This window comes from Nasonia vitripennis, chromosome 4 (assembly GCF_009193385.2).
Source record: "Nasonia vitripennis strain AsymCx chromosome 4, Nvit_psr_1.1, whole genome shotgun sequence".
Lineage (NCBI taxonomy): Eukaryota > Metazoa > Arthropoda > Insecta > Hymenoptera > Pteromalidae > Nasonia > Nasonia vitripennis.
In genome coordinates this window covers 12,472,748-12,491,194 of record NC_045760.1, presented here as the reverse complement: position 1 = coordinate 12,491,194, position 18,447 = coordinate 12,472,748, and the positions used below count along the sequence as shown (strand labels likewise).

General features: G+C 41.6%; 3 protein-coding genes across 5 annotated transcripts in view; 1 reads left to right on the top strand and 2 right to left on the bottom strand.

The window, feature by feature from the left end:
• Nucleotides 1-18,447, bottom strand: part of LOC100119509 (protein vestigial) — a 397,514-nt gene that overhangs the window by 65,710 nt on the left and 313,357 nt on the right. The window lies entirely within an intron of this gene.
• The window catches only part of LOC100119478 (HIV Tat-specific factor 1 homolog), a 31,043-nt gene that overhangs the window by 10,642 nt on the left and 1,954 nt on the right, over nucleotides 1-18,447 (bottom strand). The gene's annotated exons all lie outside the window — the stretch shown is intronic.
• On the top strand, nucleotides 2,515-18,431 carry LOC100679909. 2 transcript variants are annotated; one of them, XM_031928957.2, is made up of 5 exons: nucleotides 2,515-5,345; nucleotides 11,878-12,165; nucleotides 12,909-13,142; nucleotides 15,721-15,934; nucleotides 16,376-18,431. In XM_031928957.2, the coding sequence occupies exons 1-5, from the start codon at nucleotides 5,291-5,293 to the stop codon at nucleotides 16,617-16,619; spliced, it is 1,035 nt and encodes a 344-aa protein (XP_031784817.1). In that variant the 5' UTR covers nucleotides 2,515-5,290; the 3' UTR covers nucleotides 16,620-18,431. The 2 variants fall into 2 exon arrangements, with proteins under 2 accessions (XP_031784817.1, XP_031784816.1); XM_031928956.2 differs by having other exon boundaries at nucleotides 12,909-13,148.

The following is an 18,447-nucleotide window of genomic DNA, read 5'->3' as shown; positions in this document are numbered from 1 at the left end:
TTATCGAGTAATTGTGACCACACATTTATTAGAGATCGTTAGAACTCGCACGAAGTATTCCGCCGCACGATCAAGCGCGAGCTCGTGTATGCAAAAACGCTGTGAGCTTCCTCTTAATCCCGTCGCATATGTGCACATTATCGTTATCCGGCGTAATAAGAACCCATGTACATTGAATGAAAGGAAAAACGACTCATTAAAAGCCTATAATCATCCGAAGCAGCTCGGCGAAAAGCCTGATGCGCTCGCTCCGTCAATACGCACACGTATACCACGGTATATAATATATAGTCGGCACGCCGTAAGGGCTGGCGCATCATCTTGCATCCAGAACACATCATCGCGAATACGCGCGCACGCACACGCGCCTCTTGACTCTCCTCACTCATGCACACGCGCGCATACTCGCTGATGGCGACGATAGCGCGTTCACTCGGGCGTATCACGCAACATCTGCGTCATGTGTGCGATGCGTCGCTGACTCGCGCACACGCCTGTTTTACAACTGTTTGCTATACGGGCCATCCGATTGAATAACCGATGAGCTTCTCTATGCAATACTCTATATAGTTCTGGCGAGAGTGAGAGATTGCAAGCTAGGGCATAGCGTGCTATAGATGCAGCCGCCGTTTTTCTCTCTTCCGTATTCTAGTTTCGCGGGAAAGATGCATGTGCATAGGGAAGTACGCGCCGAGAGCAGCACGCAAGACCAATGGGAAATAACAGGGAGGCTCTTTTAGCATAGTCTGACTCGCTGAGAGTATGAGGATTGAAAGGGGCAACTGTCGGTTATACGCTCTTTCTGAGGTTTCTCCGCAGCCACGACTGATGCCCCGTGTACATACGTATACGCTGGAACCGCTGGGATCGTGATCTATACCGGCAGTTCGCGGATTGAGACATTTGTATATAAGTTCACCGCCGGTTTGGATTCCGTGAAACCCCGGTGTGATTCGATAGATTTAAAAAATCCTGGTACTTCTGTCTTTTACTGGAAACCGCGAAGAACCTGATTCTCTACCCCACAGGATGAAAATCGTCGGCAACCACATACATTTCTTCGGACAATTAATTACCTTATACCCGACCGATTTTCAAAATTTTTGTGTGTTTAATTTTGAAATTTCTTGGAAACGGAAACAATTTTTAAAATGATAGAGCGCACCAGGCTGTTTCAAAGAGCGTATAGATGCGGGGCAACTCGGCTCGAGAAAAAGAGAGAGAAATAGGTAAGCCGGCGTATTCGATGAGTAGTGCGCGTATTTTAAATGCAGGAAGCAGACGAATCGGAGCCGCCGCGGCGCGCGCGGTTAATCGTCGGAATGAAAAAGGGAGTCAAGAGAGGTGAAGAATTGAGAAAATTGAAACGATTGATGTTTTTATTGCGACTGATTGTTCTGCAGCCGCAAGCGCACAACCATACTAATCGACGATCGAATGTCGAATATCGTGAGAAAGAAACGCAAAGAACTATACAAAGAGCGCGCGCGCTCTCTCTCTCTCTCTCTCTGACATCAGAAGGTGGCCGCGCGTGCACACGTGAGCGTTTGTATGTACACTTAATAAAAAAAAACATAATTAATACGGAATTAAGAAAGCTGCTCTCGCGTCGAAGAATGACGTTTTAAAACGCATGCGCGCCACCGGTCGAACCGCTTCTTCCGCGTTTTGAAATCCACCGTACAGCGGTAGGAGCGGCATAGCGAGACAACAGTACATATAAATTGACGCAATGAGAAGCTCCTGCAAAAAGCCGCGCGACAAGGCCGCGTGACGGAAAGGCTCTGGTTCGTCGTCTGCAGTCGACAGGACGTACGTGTAAAACGTGAAACATGAAATCAAGCGCGAGCTCTGCAGCGCCGAATAACTTTTTCAACGAAACGACGATGCATGGCAGGCAAAAAGAGAACCGGTATCTCCGCAACGTTTGCGCAAGTACATCGTATATCTCAACACGGTGAATTAATAAACGATAATTCGCGCGAGAGTCGATGGAAAAATGCACTCGGGGTGACGACTGTATATAGAGATTATAGCCGCGATGCGGCTTTGCGTCTCGGTAGTGAAAAGGAGAAAAAAAAGGGGGGGGGGGGTCGCGCGAGATAAGCTGAGCTGACGGCCGGCTATATAACTGAATTTCTATACAATTGGACAAACGCATATATTGAGCGTCGCGTACACGCATATGACCTACAGAGATAGTGTTTGTATAACATGTGCATTATGTATATATGCATAGAGGCTTATTGTCGTATTAAAGGCGCCTATATTGCAGGAAAGGAAGTAGTCACTTAGGTGAATGTATTATAATATACTGTTGGAATAATTTTCCGAAGTTTCGAAACGCGACTTTTTCAGGTAAAATTCGCGAGGTGGAGTGCTTACGGGTTTTTATCGTCGCAGCGAGGAAGCGGCTAATTGGAGCAGCGGTGTTTTGCAAACAAGAAGTTTATTGTGACAGGATACCAGGGGAACCAATCTGGAGTTCTTGGTGCACCGGATGGTCCACTTTATTTCGGGAGCAGATTTTTTTAATTTGCGAAAACTTTACGACTCGAATTTATTCAGATTGTCGTAATTTCTTCACTCTCTAATAGTCTGTATCAATTTAAATTAATGTGTCACGTAATGGGTACTAAAATTGCAGCTTATATAATGACTACATCGTTACTGCTTAAAGAGTCGATTTAATTTTAATTGGTTTCTCTAAAGGCATCTTTATTTTAGACAAACGTAAAGGCGTACATTTTTAAAGCTATCAATTCCGATGGTGTGGTATTATAACCATGATTAATGAAACTCTTTCATCGAACGTACCGTTTACTGTACAGAATTAAGGGGAACTCCGCACATGTTGGAATTTTTCGCACACGGGATATTGGAGGCTTTCTGCCTATATGATTACTCTTCGATTTGTTTGCCCAGACGGCGCCACAACAATTTCCGACTTCCAATACATTGCTATTACCGTACCATAGAAGCGCGTAACGCTCGAGATTATTCAATAACTTCTTTATATGTGCAAATCAATGATTACTCGATATTAAGCACCAGTAAAATCCAACGTTGACGTAATTGACATACATACAAGAGTGACTTTTTCAATCTCGAGGTCACTTTAAAACACGAGCCTATACATGAGAATTCCGAAATAAAACATGAATGAACGAACGAGTGAATCCAAGATCCCGTGTCGCCTTCGCCAAAATTGTCATTCAAATCTCACGCCTCTCTTCCTCGTAACAAAAAAAAAAGTTTCTCAAGCATCGCCACATTTTTTCACACACATAAACACACAAAAAACGTCGCATTCGCGCCTTTCACTCGTCTCTGCTATACTACACACTTCCGAAAAGAATCAGTACAAAAGACGTGTCATCATAATTTTCCTAGACTACACTTTACTTTATAACCGGACGGACTCGCGCAAGTTAAACAATTGCGGGGAGGTCCAAAGCTCGAAGCAGCAGTGCTTGCACCGCTCGTGTCCGTCCGGTGCGTGAAACAGGCCGCTCGTGCAACTAGCCTTATCGGATTCTCGCATCAGTACACTTCGCTCGCGGAATATTAATGGGCCTACGCTCGTTTCTCTGGAGCAGGTAGACCTCCGTCCGCTCCCTCGATACGTGTCCGTTGAATCAGCAGGTCTGCTTCCTTATTTTTTTTTTGTTCGTTCTTGATTTTTCCTGCTTTTTTCCGGTATCATAGACACGAGTATGTAGACAATGTTCGAGCGCGCGAAGCGTTGCTGTCTTATCATTCGCTCTTCTCTATGCAAGCGTTATCGGCGCTCGGCAAACTTCCGCGTATTTTTTCGCGGCTTTATCGGAGCAAGGATGATTTTTGAGCCTAGTGCCATCGGCATCGCTACTTATGCTCGGGAGAATGACTTTTCGTATGTCGAGAGGAACTAGATGCTTTGATTACCGTGTGTGCGGCGTACGTGACTCGAATAGGCTTGTCTAATCGTTTAATTATATTGATGACGATTCGACGAGCGGCGTTTTGTAACAACTTGTCGATAGACGTGGCTGTATCGCGAGTATACATAGTTCCTACGGCAAGTTATGCGAACGATTTCTTCTGGAATGATGTTTGTTTGAGTTTTTGATGATGCCAAACATCCGCCCTTATCGTCTCGTGATGACGGAGATTGTATAACAAGCCTCTGTCTCTCTCCCTTACGCTGCGACGTGTTATCTTTCTGCGTTGAATTTTAATTCAAGCAGCATTGATAAACACCTAGTTTTATTTTTAACGACACAATCATCTCACGATTTGGTAATAATGCCATATGGGTTACGTAAAACGCGCTTTCGTATCGCTACCGTGATAAATTTTAAAAGCCAATCGATGACGTTGCGTGCACAGCTCTCACAAAGTGTCAAAAGCTCAAAGTTTGACAGATAAAGCTCTCCATTCATTGGCACAGATACCCTTGAGTATGTATCGCTCCACGAGATATTAAGCGACGACTCGAAATTTGCGAAACGAATCTCCGGCTGTATAGCGCAGTAGGCCATTGCAAAACTTTCAAACCCCCATAGCCTGCTCAAAATTCAGCAAAAGTCCAAACGCATTGGTCACGCGTGCGCACACGTCATCCCGCCGCAGCTTTCATAATGCAGCGAATCCCTTATACGGCAAAAAAGCCTGCAGTTCGCTCGTACTTTCACGCCTAAAGCTCCTGCAAAGACAATACGCTACACAGTACACACTCACGCTCTCGGCTCTCTTATTCCGATCCGACGTGTAAATAATGCCTCTGCGCGAGTCTCTGACATCATCGAGCCTTTGACAACGCATCGGAAAGTGCAGCCGGCGAAACAACGAGAACACGCGTGAGCGAGTAAGAGAGAGAGAGAGAGAGAGAGAGAGAGAGAGAGAGAGAGAGAGAGAGAGAGAGAGAGAGAGAGACGTATCGAAAGAAGAGGCGACGCGCCACACATCGGCGAACGAAAAGCCGAGCGTGCGCAACCGCGCTTGTACAGCGCTCCCAGCTTCAGTTCAACGGGAACCAGCGACGAAGGACGACGACGACGGCGCCGCTCGAATCGTATCGCCGGTAGCGACGACGAGCTCCGATTTCTCTTCGACTTTTTTTTTGTTAAATAAGCTCGATCGGTCGAACACGAGAATTTGTTTTCAATATCACGAGAATCACGCGCATATAATTTCTGTTAGCGCGGCGTGGCCCTGTTTTCGCGGCGAAACAAAAATGAGAGAGGCCCGCTGACGCGGGCTTGTGCGAGATAATTTTAGTGGTGATTGAGCGGTGCTTTCATTCATCATGCTGGCTTATTGGATCTTGTTGCCGGTGCTCCTGCTGCTGCAACGCGTCGCAGGTAATTAATCTGAGCTTTCATAAATTCCCGGTAAAAGCTTTTGCGCCGACTAGCAGGAAATTCGCGTTTGAAAGTGGATTAAGCGGCCGATGTGTCTTCGTCGCTGCTGCTGCTGTTTGCCAGATTGTATAACATCGAGGAATGTCTGTAGTGCGACGGGCTTTTTCTTGCGTGAAACGAGAAAAAAAATTAGATGAGAAATTCATTTCTCGGATTCCGATGGCGGGAATATCTGTTTTATTGAGAGTTGTTTGGAAAAAAAGACTTTATGACCCATATATCGCGCTGTTTTATACGCGTTTGTATAAGATAAGTAATTCAAAAACCAGTCTACTGGCATGGTTTCATGATTGATTGTTAATTTCGTATTCGTTTCTCAAGATCGCGAGAACCGTGTAAATATATTCACAAAGTGTTAATGAAATAAATTCCGTGTCTCCGCGATGATCATCAGCAGATCCGAATCGATCGCATATACTTATCATCAAAGATCAATAAATAAGAATTCAATATCTACTCCCACTGTCGACGGCGAATAATAGAAATATATAAATAGGCGTAAACACCAGTTAACAAAACGGAAACGTATCATTAGCAAACCGAACACGGCATAATTAAATCCGACACTTGAATAGAGTCCATATAACAAGCCTATATTCGTCGCACTAAAATCGCGCATGAAAAGCAGACGTTTCCTCCGCTCGCGAAACTTTCTCCCGCAGCGATCACTCACTGAGTGAAAAAAAAATCGCGAACCCACGCGGATCAGCAGTCAGTCACTAGACACCTCTAAAAGAACGCAGACAGCGCATTCTGCTTCTCCAGGGATGCGATGAAAAAAGCGCCTCGACCATAATAATGCGCCTTCGATTCAACGGAAGTCCCTAATACTATTTTAAGCTTTTCTCGAGTCTCTTGCTCTCTCAACCGTCCACACGCAAAACCGCTGTACACTCACAAGCACACAATGAACAGCGCATCGCTGGCGCCCATGTTTTTCATCTTTCAGGCGAGGCGGCGCGCATTGTTCAAAGGAGAAGAGGCGGAGAGAGTTTGCGCGGGGTTTTCAATGAGATTTTCGGCGAAAACGCGCGCTCCAGGGTCAATGTCAGCTGGGGCCTGGAATTCAGCGAGAGAACCTATATAAATCCGTCCCGCGTGATGCACCCGAGATTCCCCCTGGGGCTATATACGTGCGGTTCGCGTAACTTATATATCCCTACGTGCGAGCGATAAATGCGCTGTTAGCCGGGAATATGCTCCGCATCAGCTTTCGGCGGGCTGCAGAGATGCACGCGTACGCCACGCGGCAGGAATTATTTATTTGATTTGGGGAGATTCGGAGGCTGGCTGCTGCAGCAGTTTGCATCTTGACGTTTATCTGGCAGAAGTTTTTGGGCTGCTGTGTATGATTTGTAACTGTTGATTTTTCGAGAAGGTTTCGATTCGACGAGTGTAAAAAATAAAAGGGTCGGAGGGTAACGAACTCGCGCTGTCGCGGAAGCTTTTTGAGAGGAAAATGGCGTTTGATTTAGTGGACTTCGGACGCGTCTATGCTGTTCAGATACTTGACTTTCTATATGCACTCTATGATGACATAAGTGAGTTTGATGAATTGATCGACGCTTGTTTCGTGGAATCGAATCATGGAAAATCGCGCTAATTGGTGTCAAACGAAAATTGCTCCTCTATATTGAAAAGTCAATAAAAAAAATATCAATTTTATGCAAAATCATAAAGATTATACAGCTGCCACAGAAATTTAATGCGAATCCAATACGAGGGAGAACGACGAGAGCATGGTTTCAAGTTTGCAAATATAAATAGCATATACATAGAGAATAAAGCACGTAGTCGTCGCGCACATGCGTTTTGTGTTCCTAGAGAAAAAGAGACGCGTATGCGTTCCGAGAGCAGATGCGATTTCACATCAGGTCATTCGACCCCTGGGCAGTCTATTTTCAAATGAATTTACAGCCGGCACTTTGCGCGTGTAACGTCCAAATAAGGAGGGCTTTTCACCCTACGCACCAGCGCGCACGCCCATTTCGCCGCGCGAAATCCGATCAAAGGCCCATCGGATGCGGCTTTCGGCGCACACTTAACGACCGGAAAAGCAAACCCGTAAAATCGCTGTTAACGAGCCTTCGAATTTCAACGAGCCGCTGTTGAAACTTTCTTTTAAACAGTCATCACGGTTGTATATTGTGCGAAATTTATCGACTTATATATTTATACGAGCCACGCGCGAATCTTTTTTGATGGCCTCAAAAGAAAAGTTCTCGATTCGAAATTCAGAGTATAGCGCGCGGGAGAATTTTGATCGGCGATGTTTACGAAAAAAAAGCTACACCTACGTCTTGAATTGATAGCCCAAAAAATCTCTCGATCGCGCAGCAGACTGCTCAACATTCTTATTAATAGACGTGCCTGGTTAAAATAAAAAAGTTCTTCATTTAAACAAGATGCGGCTACTCCTATCCTGCGCGCGTATATGTACGTTTCGAATTTATCTGCAGGCGACTCAAAAATAGTTTCATCGCAAACTCAAGCGCTCGCGCGCGCTACTGTGGAGAGAGAGAGAGAGAGAGAGAGAGAGAGAGAGAGAGAAAGGTTTTTCCTACGTAGCCAGATAACGCAGCCAGACTCGCCACACGTGCCGTTGCTGTATCGCAGGCGTAATATACGCGCGCGGCAACGTGTGTGTACATTCATCATGCGTGTGTAATTCTTTCTATTCATCAATTAAAATATCTCTGAATCATGTGATACCTGCTAGTTTATCCGAACGTTCGAGTTTGATAGTTAACAGACTAATTGCACGCTGCGCTTTGGCTCTGAATTATTGTTCGATGTAATATATTTGCAATATAGAGTGAACTGATATTATAATACACATCACGTTTTGAAATAGAAAAATGTTGTCGCGTCGCGGTGACGCCTCGCTGAAAATTGCTCCAAGATGATGAACGGTACACTTGTTATAGTCTCCGTAAACAATATGAAAAATTGCTCTTGTCATATAATGCACATATCTGTTTCTATCAGTCTGCTTGCTATGCTGATGTCACTGTTTATTAAAGCCGCATTATTCATAACTGTCCGAGTCTTGTGGCGCCACCAGACAGTTATACTTATGTACGTTTTTACGACTCTATTTACCAGGATTAAAAATAAAAATTAGCGATTCGCGAAATTATTGGGCTATTGCAGCGTTTCCGCGAAGCGCCGCAAAGATTATAAAAGCCGCGCGGAGAAATACTGGCTCCGAAATAACTAAATTCATTCACATGCACGCGAGAGCGAGTTGGCCGCCTCGGGGCTACAAGGAAAATGCGTTATGTCGAATCTGCATGTGAAAACAGAACAGCCATAACTTCGAGCCACGAAGAAATCATTTGCGCGCAACGAAAATAGGTATGCCGAAGCGCGCGAGCGTTCAGCGATATGCCGGTCCATTTGGAAGCGTAAACGCGCGACGAGACGAAAGAGTAAAATCCATCCAAACCGAAGGCTAGTATATACGATTTTCGGAAAGAGAAAGAGAGGGAGAGTGTGAGAGAGAAAGCATTATAACGATGGAGCATACACGACGTGCCGCGAGTCGAGTTGCGCGATTTACTCTATTTATACGGGTATTCGTACGATGCCTGCCCGCGTGTGTATTTCCGTGAAAGTAACCGTGCAAGGCATTAGTCAACTTAGCACTTTTCAGATAATTTTAAACTTAATTGTTTTTCGTTTGGCGCGAACGCTTAACTAGATACGCGTGCGTTGATGAAACTGGTGAGTTTCTTTTTTTACTGATAATAGCCGATTTTTATGTACAGAGAAAGGTGAATACCCTGTGCATATACTGATCGGCGAGTTGATTAAACAAGATTGTTACACGTCGTTAAGTTAATTCACGTATAAAGGTAGATAAAGCATATTTTATCTACGATATTGAATTGATTATGCACCTATATGCCTGTACACGTATGTCTACAACGAGTCAAGCCTACGTGTGCGACTTCATTCTTTTGAAAACTATTTAAATGATGATTTTTTTAGCATATCATGGTTGCTTAGAAATATGATTTTAATTGTCAAAGATCTATTCTCTTCTGCATTAATATTCGCATAGTGTTGCATATACCCTACGCGCATTATTGGCCATTAAAATAAGTTTAATCTACATTCTTGCGCTCTTATTACGATAGACCGTAACTAATTTACATTTTATTTTGAGTTAAGTTATTATATAACAAAAAATTGATTAAAGTACTGGTATTCTCAAGTTATCTCATATAATGATCATTAGAAACTACTCGATACAGGTTATCGAGAGTACAGTATAGCAGATCGAAAAACTGGAATTATGCGGATATTATTTAACTTAATTGACCGTGACATGTAAACTTCATAATAGCTATATACGAGCATCAGAGAAGATAAGTCGATAATTCAAGTCGAATTATAAAAATACATAGAAAGTTCTCAACGCCTCGAGACAATTACGATTTCATTGGATAACATATAATACACAGTTTGCTCAGGCGCGTAAACGAGAGCGTAAAAGAAGAACATTGAGATAGGGAAACATCTCGCCTCGACGACAATAAATCTTCAATAAAATTCAAAAGAACGCTTAATTCCAAGTGCATCACAGTATACTCTGATGCTATATTGATGATAAATAATTGCCGGCGAGAAGATCGCTTATCTCGTAGGCGTATATGTCGAGGCGTGCTACTATAATATGCAAACAGATCGGCAGGAAAAGGAAGACAAGGTCTAAGCTTCAAGATGAGCGAAGCCATATAGCACTTTAAAGCGAGATCGGCCTGCCGAAGCTCGAGGGCCTTTTTACCGTGCAAACATAACGTCCCGAGTATATTATATCGCGTTTACTGGGAAATACTTTAATACGCAAAACAGCTTAAGGGGTCAAGCCTGGGTTAAATCCTGCAAAAAACAAAAAGATATTCTTCTTACCAAAAAATTTTTGATTTGATGTAATTTGAAAAAAAAAATTCTATTGAAAATATATAAAATATACACCATTTTTATCAAAAAAAAACATCTATATACCTTGTAAAATCATTGACCAAAATTCATGACATTTCACTATATAAATAAGTGTTTTTAGTCACTTGCCACGGCTTTTTGAAATATCCGGACCGTCTTCTTTACTCTATCCGGGCTTAAAATGTACCTTAAACATGCCCCCTCGGACCGATCGAGAGACATTGCTAAAAAATATAAATCAAATACTGCTAGCAACAAATTTTGTTATCTAAAAAATATCAATTAAACATTGCTAGCAACAAAATTTGTTGCTAGCAGTATTTGATTTATATTTTTTAGCAATGTCTCTCGATCGGTCCGAGGGGGCATGTTTAAGGTACATTTTAAGCCCGGATAGAGTAAAGAAGACGGTCCGGATATTTCAAAAAGCCGTGGCAAGTGACTAAAAACACTTATTTATATAGCGAAATGTCATGAATTTTGGTCAATGATTTTACAAGGTATATAGATGTTTTTTTTTTGATAAAAATGGTGTATATTTTATATATTTTCAATAGAATTTTTTTTTTTCAAATTACATCAAATCAAAAATTTTTTGGTAAGAAGAATATCTTTTTGTTTTTTGCAGGATTTAACCCAGGCTTGACCCCTTAAAAGCAAAAGTCCGCGAGGAGTGTATCTCTAGATCGGTATTTCATACTTAATGGAGACGCATTAGCATTGGCACATGTTTCAATACAAGATTAACGATATTTAATTTCAATTATTACTATTGCAGTATTTCATTTCGCGCCTTCTCGGGGAGAAGTACACGTGCATTGAATAATGTCAGAACGAAGCGTGAGATAAGCGATCATAATTTTCTCGATAAGCAGCATAAAAAGGTGTGAAAATAGGATACGCTTATGCATGGATGTGAAAAAAGAATATTTACCCAAGTCATAAGGCGCACCGTGGAAAGCTTGTTTAGCACGGTAGAGCGAGTATTTTGAGCTTTTGTTTTTGAAAGAATTTTAAAAAGTGTATAGCGCGGTAATGCATTATAACGAGCCGACGTGACCGACATGAAATTTTTCCTGTTCCGACCTGCGAACGCACTCCGTTTCGACACCATTGAAAAGGCTATAAATACGCATACAAACGCGCGAGAACAGACGTTATGATTGTACTCGCAGGATTAAAAAGAAGAGAAAAGCATAAAAGTGTTCGGCATTAAAATACTCAATTAAAATTTACTACCAAAGCACGCACGATAAATTTATCAATCTCGAGTTTCTCAAAAGAGGCTGAAATCGCGTTTAATTAAAGAAAATCCACCAGTCTGATGGATATGCCATGTAAACGAGCATAAATTTCCGGCGGACCCGCTGCATTTAGAAAGCTACAATGGTGAAACGCGAATCCCGAGAAATCGCAATTAAATCTCTTAATCTCAATAACCAGCCCACTAAATACACAAAAATAAATCAGCCTGCGCGTCGCTGGCTAGCGCAATTCATCACTCTTTCGTGGTTTTCCACAGGCATGAGCGTAAACGAGGTGTCGGATCCGCGGAGCTTCGCGATAGAATCGTCTCTGCAGCATCATCTGCGACCAGAGGACGGATACCCGGACAACGACGGCATCAGGCGCTTCGAGTGTCCGGCTGGGTTTTTCCGACTGCGACGCTACTGCTACTACCTGAGCGGTGGTACCTCCAACTGGCGAGATGCCCACTTCCAATGTACTGCGAGGAACGCGACCCTCGCGGTTCTCAATAGATACGGCAAGGACAAGATACTGCGGAAGTACCTCATGGGCGATCAGTTCAGTGAGTATACATATAGATTGAAAATAGCGAGAGAGAGAGAGAGAGAGAGAGAGAGAGAGAGAGAGAGAGAGAGAGAGAGAGAGAGAGAGAGAGAGAGAGAGAGAGAGAAGTCCACAAAGTTCGAGATTTACAGGATGATGGACTGTAAATCTCGCAGGAAATGCGACGGGAGTTCAAGGGTTTCGTTGCCGATCGTATATAAGTTTACACTCGATGGCTGACGTTCAATTTTCGGCTCGATTGCACAAAGTGTCTTTTTTTTATTCTGACGTAGCGTGAAAGTTATGATGTATTTAACGATGAACATATCGAAGATCATCGCAATAGATGAGATTTTATCGCTTGCAGATAAAATACAGGCGATGTTTGTACAGAGACAGGAAAATACGCGTGAGTCATTGTAAAAATTGTTCCTATCTGTCGCGAATTTGATAACGAACGAAACGAATGAAATCACGCTTTATTTATATATTTATACAACTATACAGCGCCGATGAAATTAATCAAAAGCTTCCTATGTAACATACATTGCGAAAAACAATTAGTCAAGCGGTTCGTTAACGAAACCATATGTACGGTTGGCGCGCGTCCGTCAACGCTCCAATCAATTTGCAACGCGTAGACGCAACAGCAATCAGCGGTCCTTAAACGAGGTTCCCGAATTCCGCGCGAAATTAACCACCGATTCCACGCCAATTTTATAGCAACAAAAAAAAGCCAACACTTTTTTCTCGACTTTACAGAGCCTCTCGAGAGATGGATCGGCGGCATATACAACTGGCAACAGAACAATTGGGACTGGGGCGTATCCGGCGACAAAGTGCTATTTCGGAACTTTGGCGATCCGGAGGCTTCGAAGAACCGAAACTGGATACACCACTGCATGATTCTGGACCCGGAGCAGCAGTACAAGTGGAACGCGAGGGGCTGCTACGAGCACAAATACTTCATATGCGAGGTGCCTGCCGGCAGAATAGGTAAAAGTAAGGATCATGCAAATGTGAAATTCAAATTTTCTTACAACAATACATCACGACGCGCGACTCGAGCAAATAAATCGAGACCCTTTTCGAGCTGTACAGTCGCACTCACTGCAGCCGAACACGTTCGTGCGTATACACATATATAGAAGCTAAATGGCATCGTTAAACTCAAATGATTTTTTTTCGCCTCGCGAGAGAAACTCCGGCGGCAAAGGTTAAACGAAACGACTGTAAGCGCGAGGCTACCTTCGGCAGTTCTATTTTCGCGGTTGGACGGAGGGTATGACTTAATCTTCGGAGGAGTTGTGCAAATTGAGCTGAACGGTAATTTTTTGCTTCAAGGATCTCTGCGCGAGAGATTCGGATACAAAAGTGCGTGTCGCAATAAACGCGCGCGGTTGGGACGTTAATAATAATTAAAATTCGAAGATTGATGTATACATCGCGACTCGATATAAAACTGTACAATTAACTCCGTAACGGACTGAATTAAATGTCTCGCGTTAAATAAATTATCCGTCCCGAAATCTGCATAATACGCTCTCTCATATTGTAATAACCGTTCTCCCGCGATCACGATTATCAACTCGGCAATGATATAATTAAATCTGCAGCAGCGACATATGCATGCAGTACTGCACATATATCGCCTTTCTAAATCGAATCACGTACGTTGCTCAACGCGCCATCGATATACGCACGCATGTACGCACGTGTGTATATGGGGAAATCTACAGAAAATATGCAGTTAGAGTGCTCGAAAATCCGAAAAAAAAATTCGATGCTACATCGCCGCTACCACACTTTTCTTATCCTTTGAGGTCTATAGAACACTGAAAAGGCGATGATCCTGCGATATCGACCTCGGCACAATGATTTCTGGGCGATTTAAATTTTTTTTCGTGAAATTTTCGTCGTAAAAATTCATGAAAAGTAGCCATTGTTCAACGGCATGTACTCAAGCTCTGTGGGTGCAAACAGTAAATGCGTATTTATAGGATCAAAGTATGAGATAAAATCTTCAATTTTAGCCCTGGTGAGTTAAAAATAGTTGCTTACATTCAAAGTTGTCTTGGTCTGAAAATAGCGAAAAATCGAAATTTTTCATAAAAAACGGGGCTTAAATTGAAGCTCCTTTCTTGTACTTTGATTTTACCAAATTAGATTAACATTTTATTTGTTGATTAGCTATATGTATGCTTATCAATTTCTTATGGAAATATGCTTATGGCTATCAGAGGCCCTTTTTCGACCTTTTTGATTATCATATATATAGCTATTCAACAAAGAGGGGTTTAATCTAAATTTTCAAAACCAAAGAACAAGATAAGATCTTCAATTTAAACCCTGGACGATTAACAATGACAGCCCGAGTTAAAAGTTATCAGAATTTTAAAAATAGCAAAATCGCCGGTTTTCGTGAAAAATCAAAATATTTTTGATTTTTTGCATTTTTTAAACGTAGACAACTTTTTACCCAAGCAACCATTTTTAACCTACCAAGGCTAAAATTAAAGATCTTTTTCAGCACTTTGATCCTGGTAGAGGCATTTTCAGTTTGCGCCTCCCAGACATCGCGTACATGCCGTCGAACTTTGCATTTTACTAATTGCTCCAGGTGCCGTATCAGAAAGCTTTTTTTAAATAAAATCGTTTCATTGTAATTATTAATGTTTGTAATATGTAATTAAAAATTACAACAGTGAATTTATGCAAAATGAAATGAGTAGAAACGACGATATAAAAAACACCAACAAAAAAGGGACAGCGAGTTTGAATTTTTCCGCGCTTTTATTCGTTGGAGTTACGTCAGCACCAATGGTAACTACCTAGTTACCGATCAAGCGCTCGATTACGCTCAATATCGATCAAAAGTGTAACAGAAGGTTAGTATTGGTGCGAAGAAAGCTCAACGGACTTTTCCAAAGTTTTCCGAGTGAAATTACATATTTGTATAACTTGGGAATTAGACAAAGTAACAATTAGATTATAAGTTAAAATAAAATTTGTTGAATAGCTATATATATGATAATCAAAAAGGTCGAAAAAGGGCCTCTGATAGCCATAAGCATATTTCCATAAGAAATTGATAAGCATACATATAGCTAATCAACAAATAAAATGTTAATCTAATTTGGTAAAATCAAAGTACAAGAAAGGAGCTTCAATTTAAGCCCCGTTTTTTATGAAAAATTTCGATTTTTCGCTATTTTCAGACCAAGACAACTTTGAATGTAAGCAACTATTTTTAACTCACCAGGGCTAAAATTGAAGATTTTATCTCATACTTTGATCCTATAAATACGCATTTACTGTTTGCACCCCCAGAGATTGAGTACATGCCGTTGAACAATGGCTACTTTTCATGAATTTTTACGACGAAAATTTCACGAAAAAAAATTTAAATCGCCCAGAAATCATTGTGCCGAGGTCGATATCGCAGGATCATCGCCTTTTCAGTGTTCTATAGACCTCAAAGGATAAGAAAAGTGTGGTAGCGGCGATGTAGCATCGAATTTTTTTTTCGGATTTTCGAGCACTCTAACTGCATATTTTCTAATTGTAATTGCAGGCAGGTGGCGCAAAAACATAAACAGCGACCCCCTCGCGCCGCAGAATCAGCGATTGAGGCCACCGAGAAAAGGCAGCAACAGCAGAGCCGAAATCAGTCAGCAGCAACAGCTGATGAGACGCAGGAAGAAGCTCAAATCCATGCGAAAAAAGAACTACGACGACAATCAGGTCTGGGCCCACGGCATCAAGTTGGGAGCCCGTCCCCCGAAGGGGTGAGTCTTTTTCTTTGTATAATTTAATCGCCCGTTGCGCGCCCAAATCGGCTATATATTTTCACGGTTCTCCTGTATAGATCGATTCTCGGAAGAGCATAAGCCGGATTTATTTCGGGGCTGCATCAACGCGATGCCTCTTTTCTGCTCGCCGGACAGAGAGAGAGAGAGAGAGAGAGAGAGAGAGAGAGAACGTGTCGACTAGAGTTCCCTACGAGGGCGCAGTTTCTATAACAGACCGATAAACAACATTCTAGCGCGGAATTCGGCCTGAATCGCGCTGCATCGGGAGCTTGAAATGCGCGTCGGAGAGAATTATAAGGAGACGACGGATTATCTTGAAGAAATTTTCGCTCGCGCACGTTTCGCTCATATTACAATATTATGTTATCCCACTTCCCTCCCAAGTCGAGGACTAATTCTTCCCCGTTGTTTTTCCAGCTCATACCGAACGTCTTACAAGTGGCAGAAGCTCGGCGCCGGCAAAGACAGGAACAGCAAGAGCCCGCGTCACGGCCACAAGCCGCGCGGTATGCACAGAGCGGAGCCACGAATCGAGCAAGCGACTCCTGGTGCCGCTGGAAAGTACGAGGCTTTCCCCGGCGACGGCAGCCTCAGGATCGACGAGAACCTTCAAAGGCTTGGACCCGACTTTACGCGCGAGGAGGTGCTTCTGAAGGTGTAAGGGAGCAAGGGAGCTGTATAGGATTTTAACGAGTATTTCATCGAGCTTACATGAATTCGCGCACATCTGCGGGTTATCGTGTCTCTTTTCGCGAGTATGTGAAGCTCTCGAGAACGACGATTTACACGCGCGTCGAGAAAAGGGTTTTTACTACTAGTCGATGGACAGGAACTAAGCGCTCTATATGTAAACGCACAGGTCGCTTATTTTTCGAACGATAAGCGACTCTAGTAGGGAAGACCGCGGTGAATTATTTGTAAGACATATATTTATGTTATATTTGTATTAGATTTTTAGGTACTTATTCGCGTTACTATTCAGTATTTAATTTTTTCTTCTTACTATATTGACCGATCGACGGTTCGGTTCACGCTGAATCGGAGGCTCTATCCTACAATTTTTGTTCTCTTCAAGATACATATTAGTTTGTATTATTGTAAACTTTTATAGTTTAAGCGATTCGAAAGTGTAAATCATCTCATAACTGTATGTATGAAAAATTCATTAATCAAACCGTCAAGTACAGTATGTAATAAGAAAATCGATAGGTATAGTCGTATGTTTAAAATCTTATAATAAAATATTTCTTATCTTATCTATTTATTATACATGTAAACCGTTTTTTAAAGTGCTTATTAAATTATGGTTTACCCTGGTTTCCCTTGCCTGGTGGAAAAATATTCAACTCTCGAGACTCAAGAATGAGTTCTTCACACGTAACGACATTTCTATTTTTATAGAGAATTTAATATACATAAATATCGTCTTACAGAAGATAAGATTAAGTACCTTTAAGAATACCGTTGATAGGAAAAAACCGACTTGTTGAATACGTTCACCATAAATTGTAAAGCATTTGACGCCAAAGAAAATCAAGAGTCTGATTTCACGAATTTGTTTTTCTTTCCGGTTGTAAGGGGATGTCGTCCCAAAAAACATTGTTTTTCTATTACATAAAACTTTTTGAATAAAGTTTGCAAATGAAAAACCGAGTCTGTAGCGCCGTAGTGCTAAGTTTAATGAATCGTTCTGTCGAAAGAAAATTTCGATCGGACTTATTGTTTTTCTAGAAGTTTGGAAATACAAAATACCCCGTGGCGGATTTGCGAAGCTTTTGGGACGACTTCCCCTTAATCACGTACCAGTCATCTAGCGTCAAATCGTCGAGGCTTTTTAAGTAGTTGTGGATCTTGATTATAAATGCTAATTTATATTATTTTGTAAATTAACCTCGTTAGAATATCAGAGACCATGACGAATTTCAGAAAAGAACTTTTTGCTCTAAAGTATAATATGATTAAAAGTGAGTTTATTAGTTTTTCTTTCTAAATTTTGAATCATCGTATGTGTTTAGAAATAAATTACAGTATATGTCAGTACATACTAAACTACTTTGATTTTACGTGGAATGAACCTCGCATTCTTTTATGTGGAGAATCTCCTATATCAAATTATAAGCCAGTTTTATTATTTTGTATAATGTATCTTCAGGATTTTTAGTTTAAGTGAGTGTAGCTAGCTTAGCTTTTAATATTTCACCTGTTAAATTTGTGAATGACCACATACTTTTTTAAAGCCATTCACACATTTTTTTTACTGCATTGCTTGTAAATAATAACAAAAGTATATTATAATGTTAGTATATTAGAGCAGAGTAAATCAATATTTGTATCTATAATAAATAAATAATTCTTTGTATATTGTGTATTCGTTACCATGATCAAAACTTACATATATCTGCTAGATTAAATAAGATAAATTTGTAAAACTATATGCATTGATTGAAATAAACTCAAAGCCCAAAATCTGATAGATACTTGTATAATAT

Bases quoted from the DNA above. Each gene is read 5' to 3' on its own strand.
- LOC100679909 (XM_031928956.2), top strand. From the start codon at position 5,291: ATGCTGGCTTATTGGATCTTGTTGCCGGTGCTCCTGCTGCTGCAACGC. The intron at 12,166-12,908 runs GTGAGTATACAT...TCGACTTTACAG, and splicing joins CCTCATGGGCGATCAGTTCA to AGCCTCTCGAGAGATGGATC. The intron at 15,935-16,375 runs GTGAGTCTTTTT...TTGTTTTTCCAG, and splicing joins GGAGCCCGTCCCCCGAAGGG to CTCATACCGAACGTCTTACA.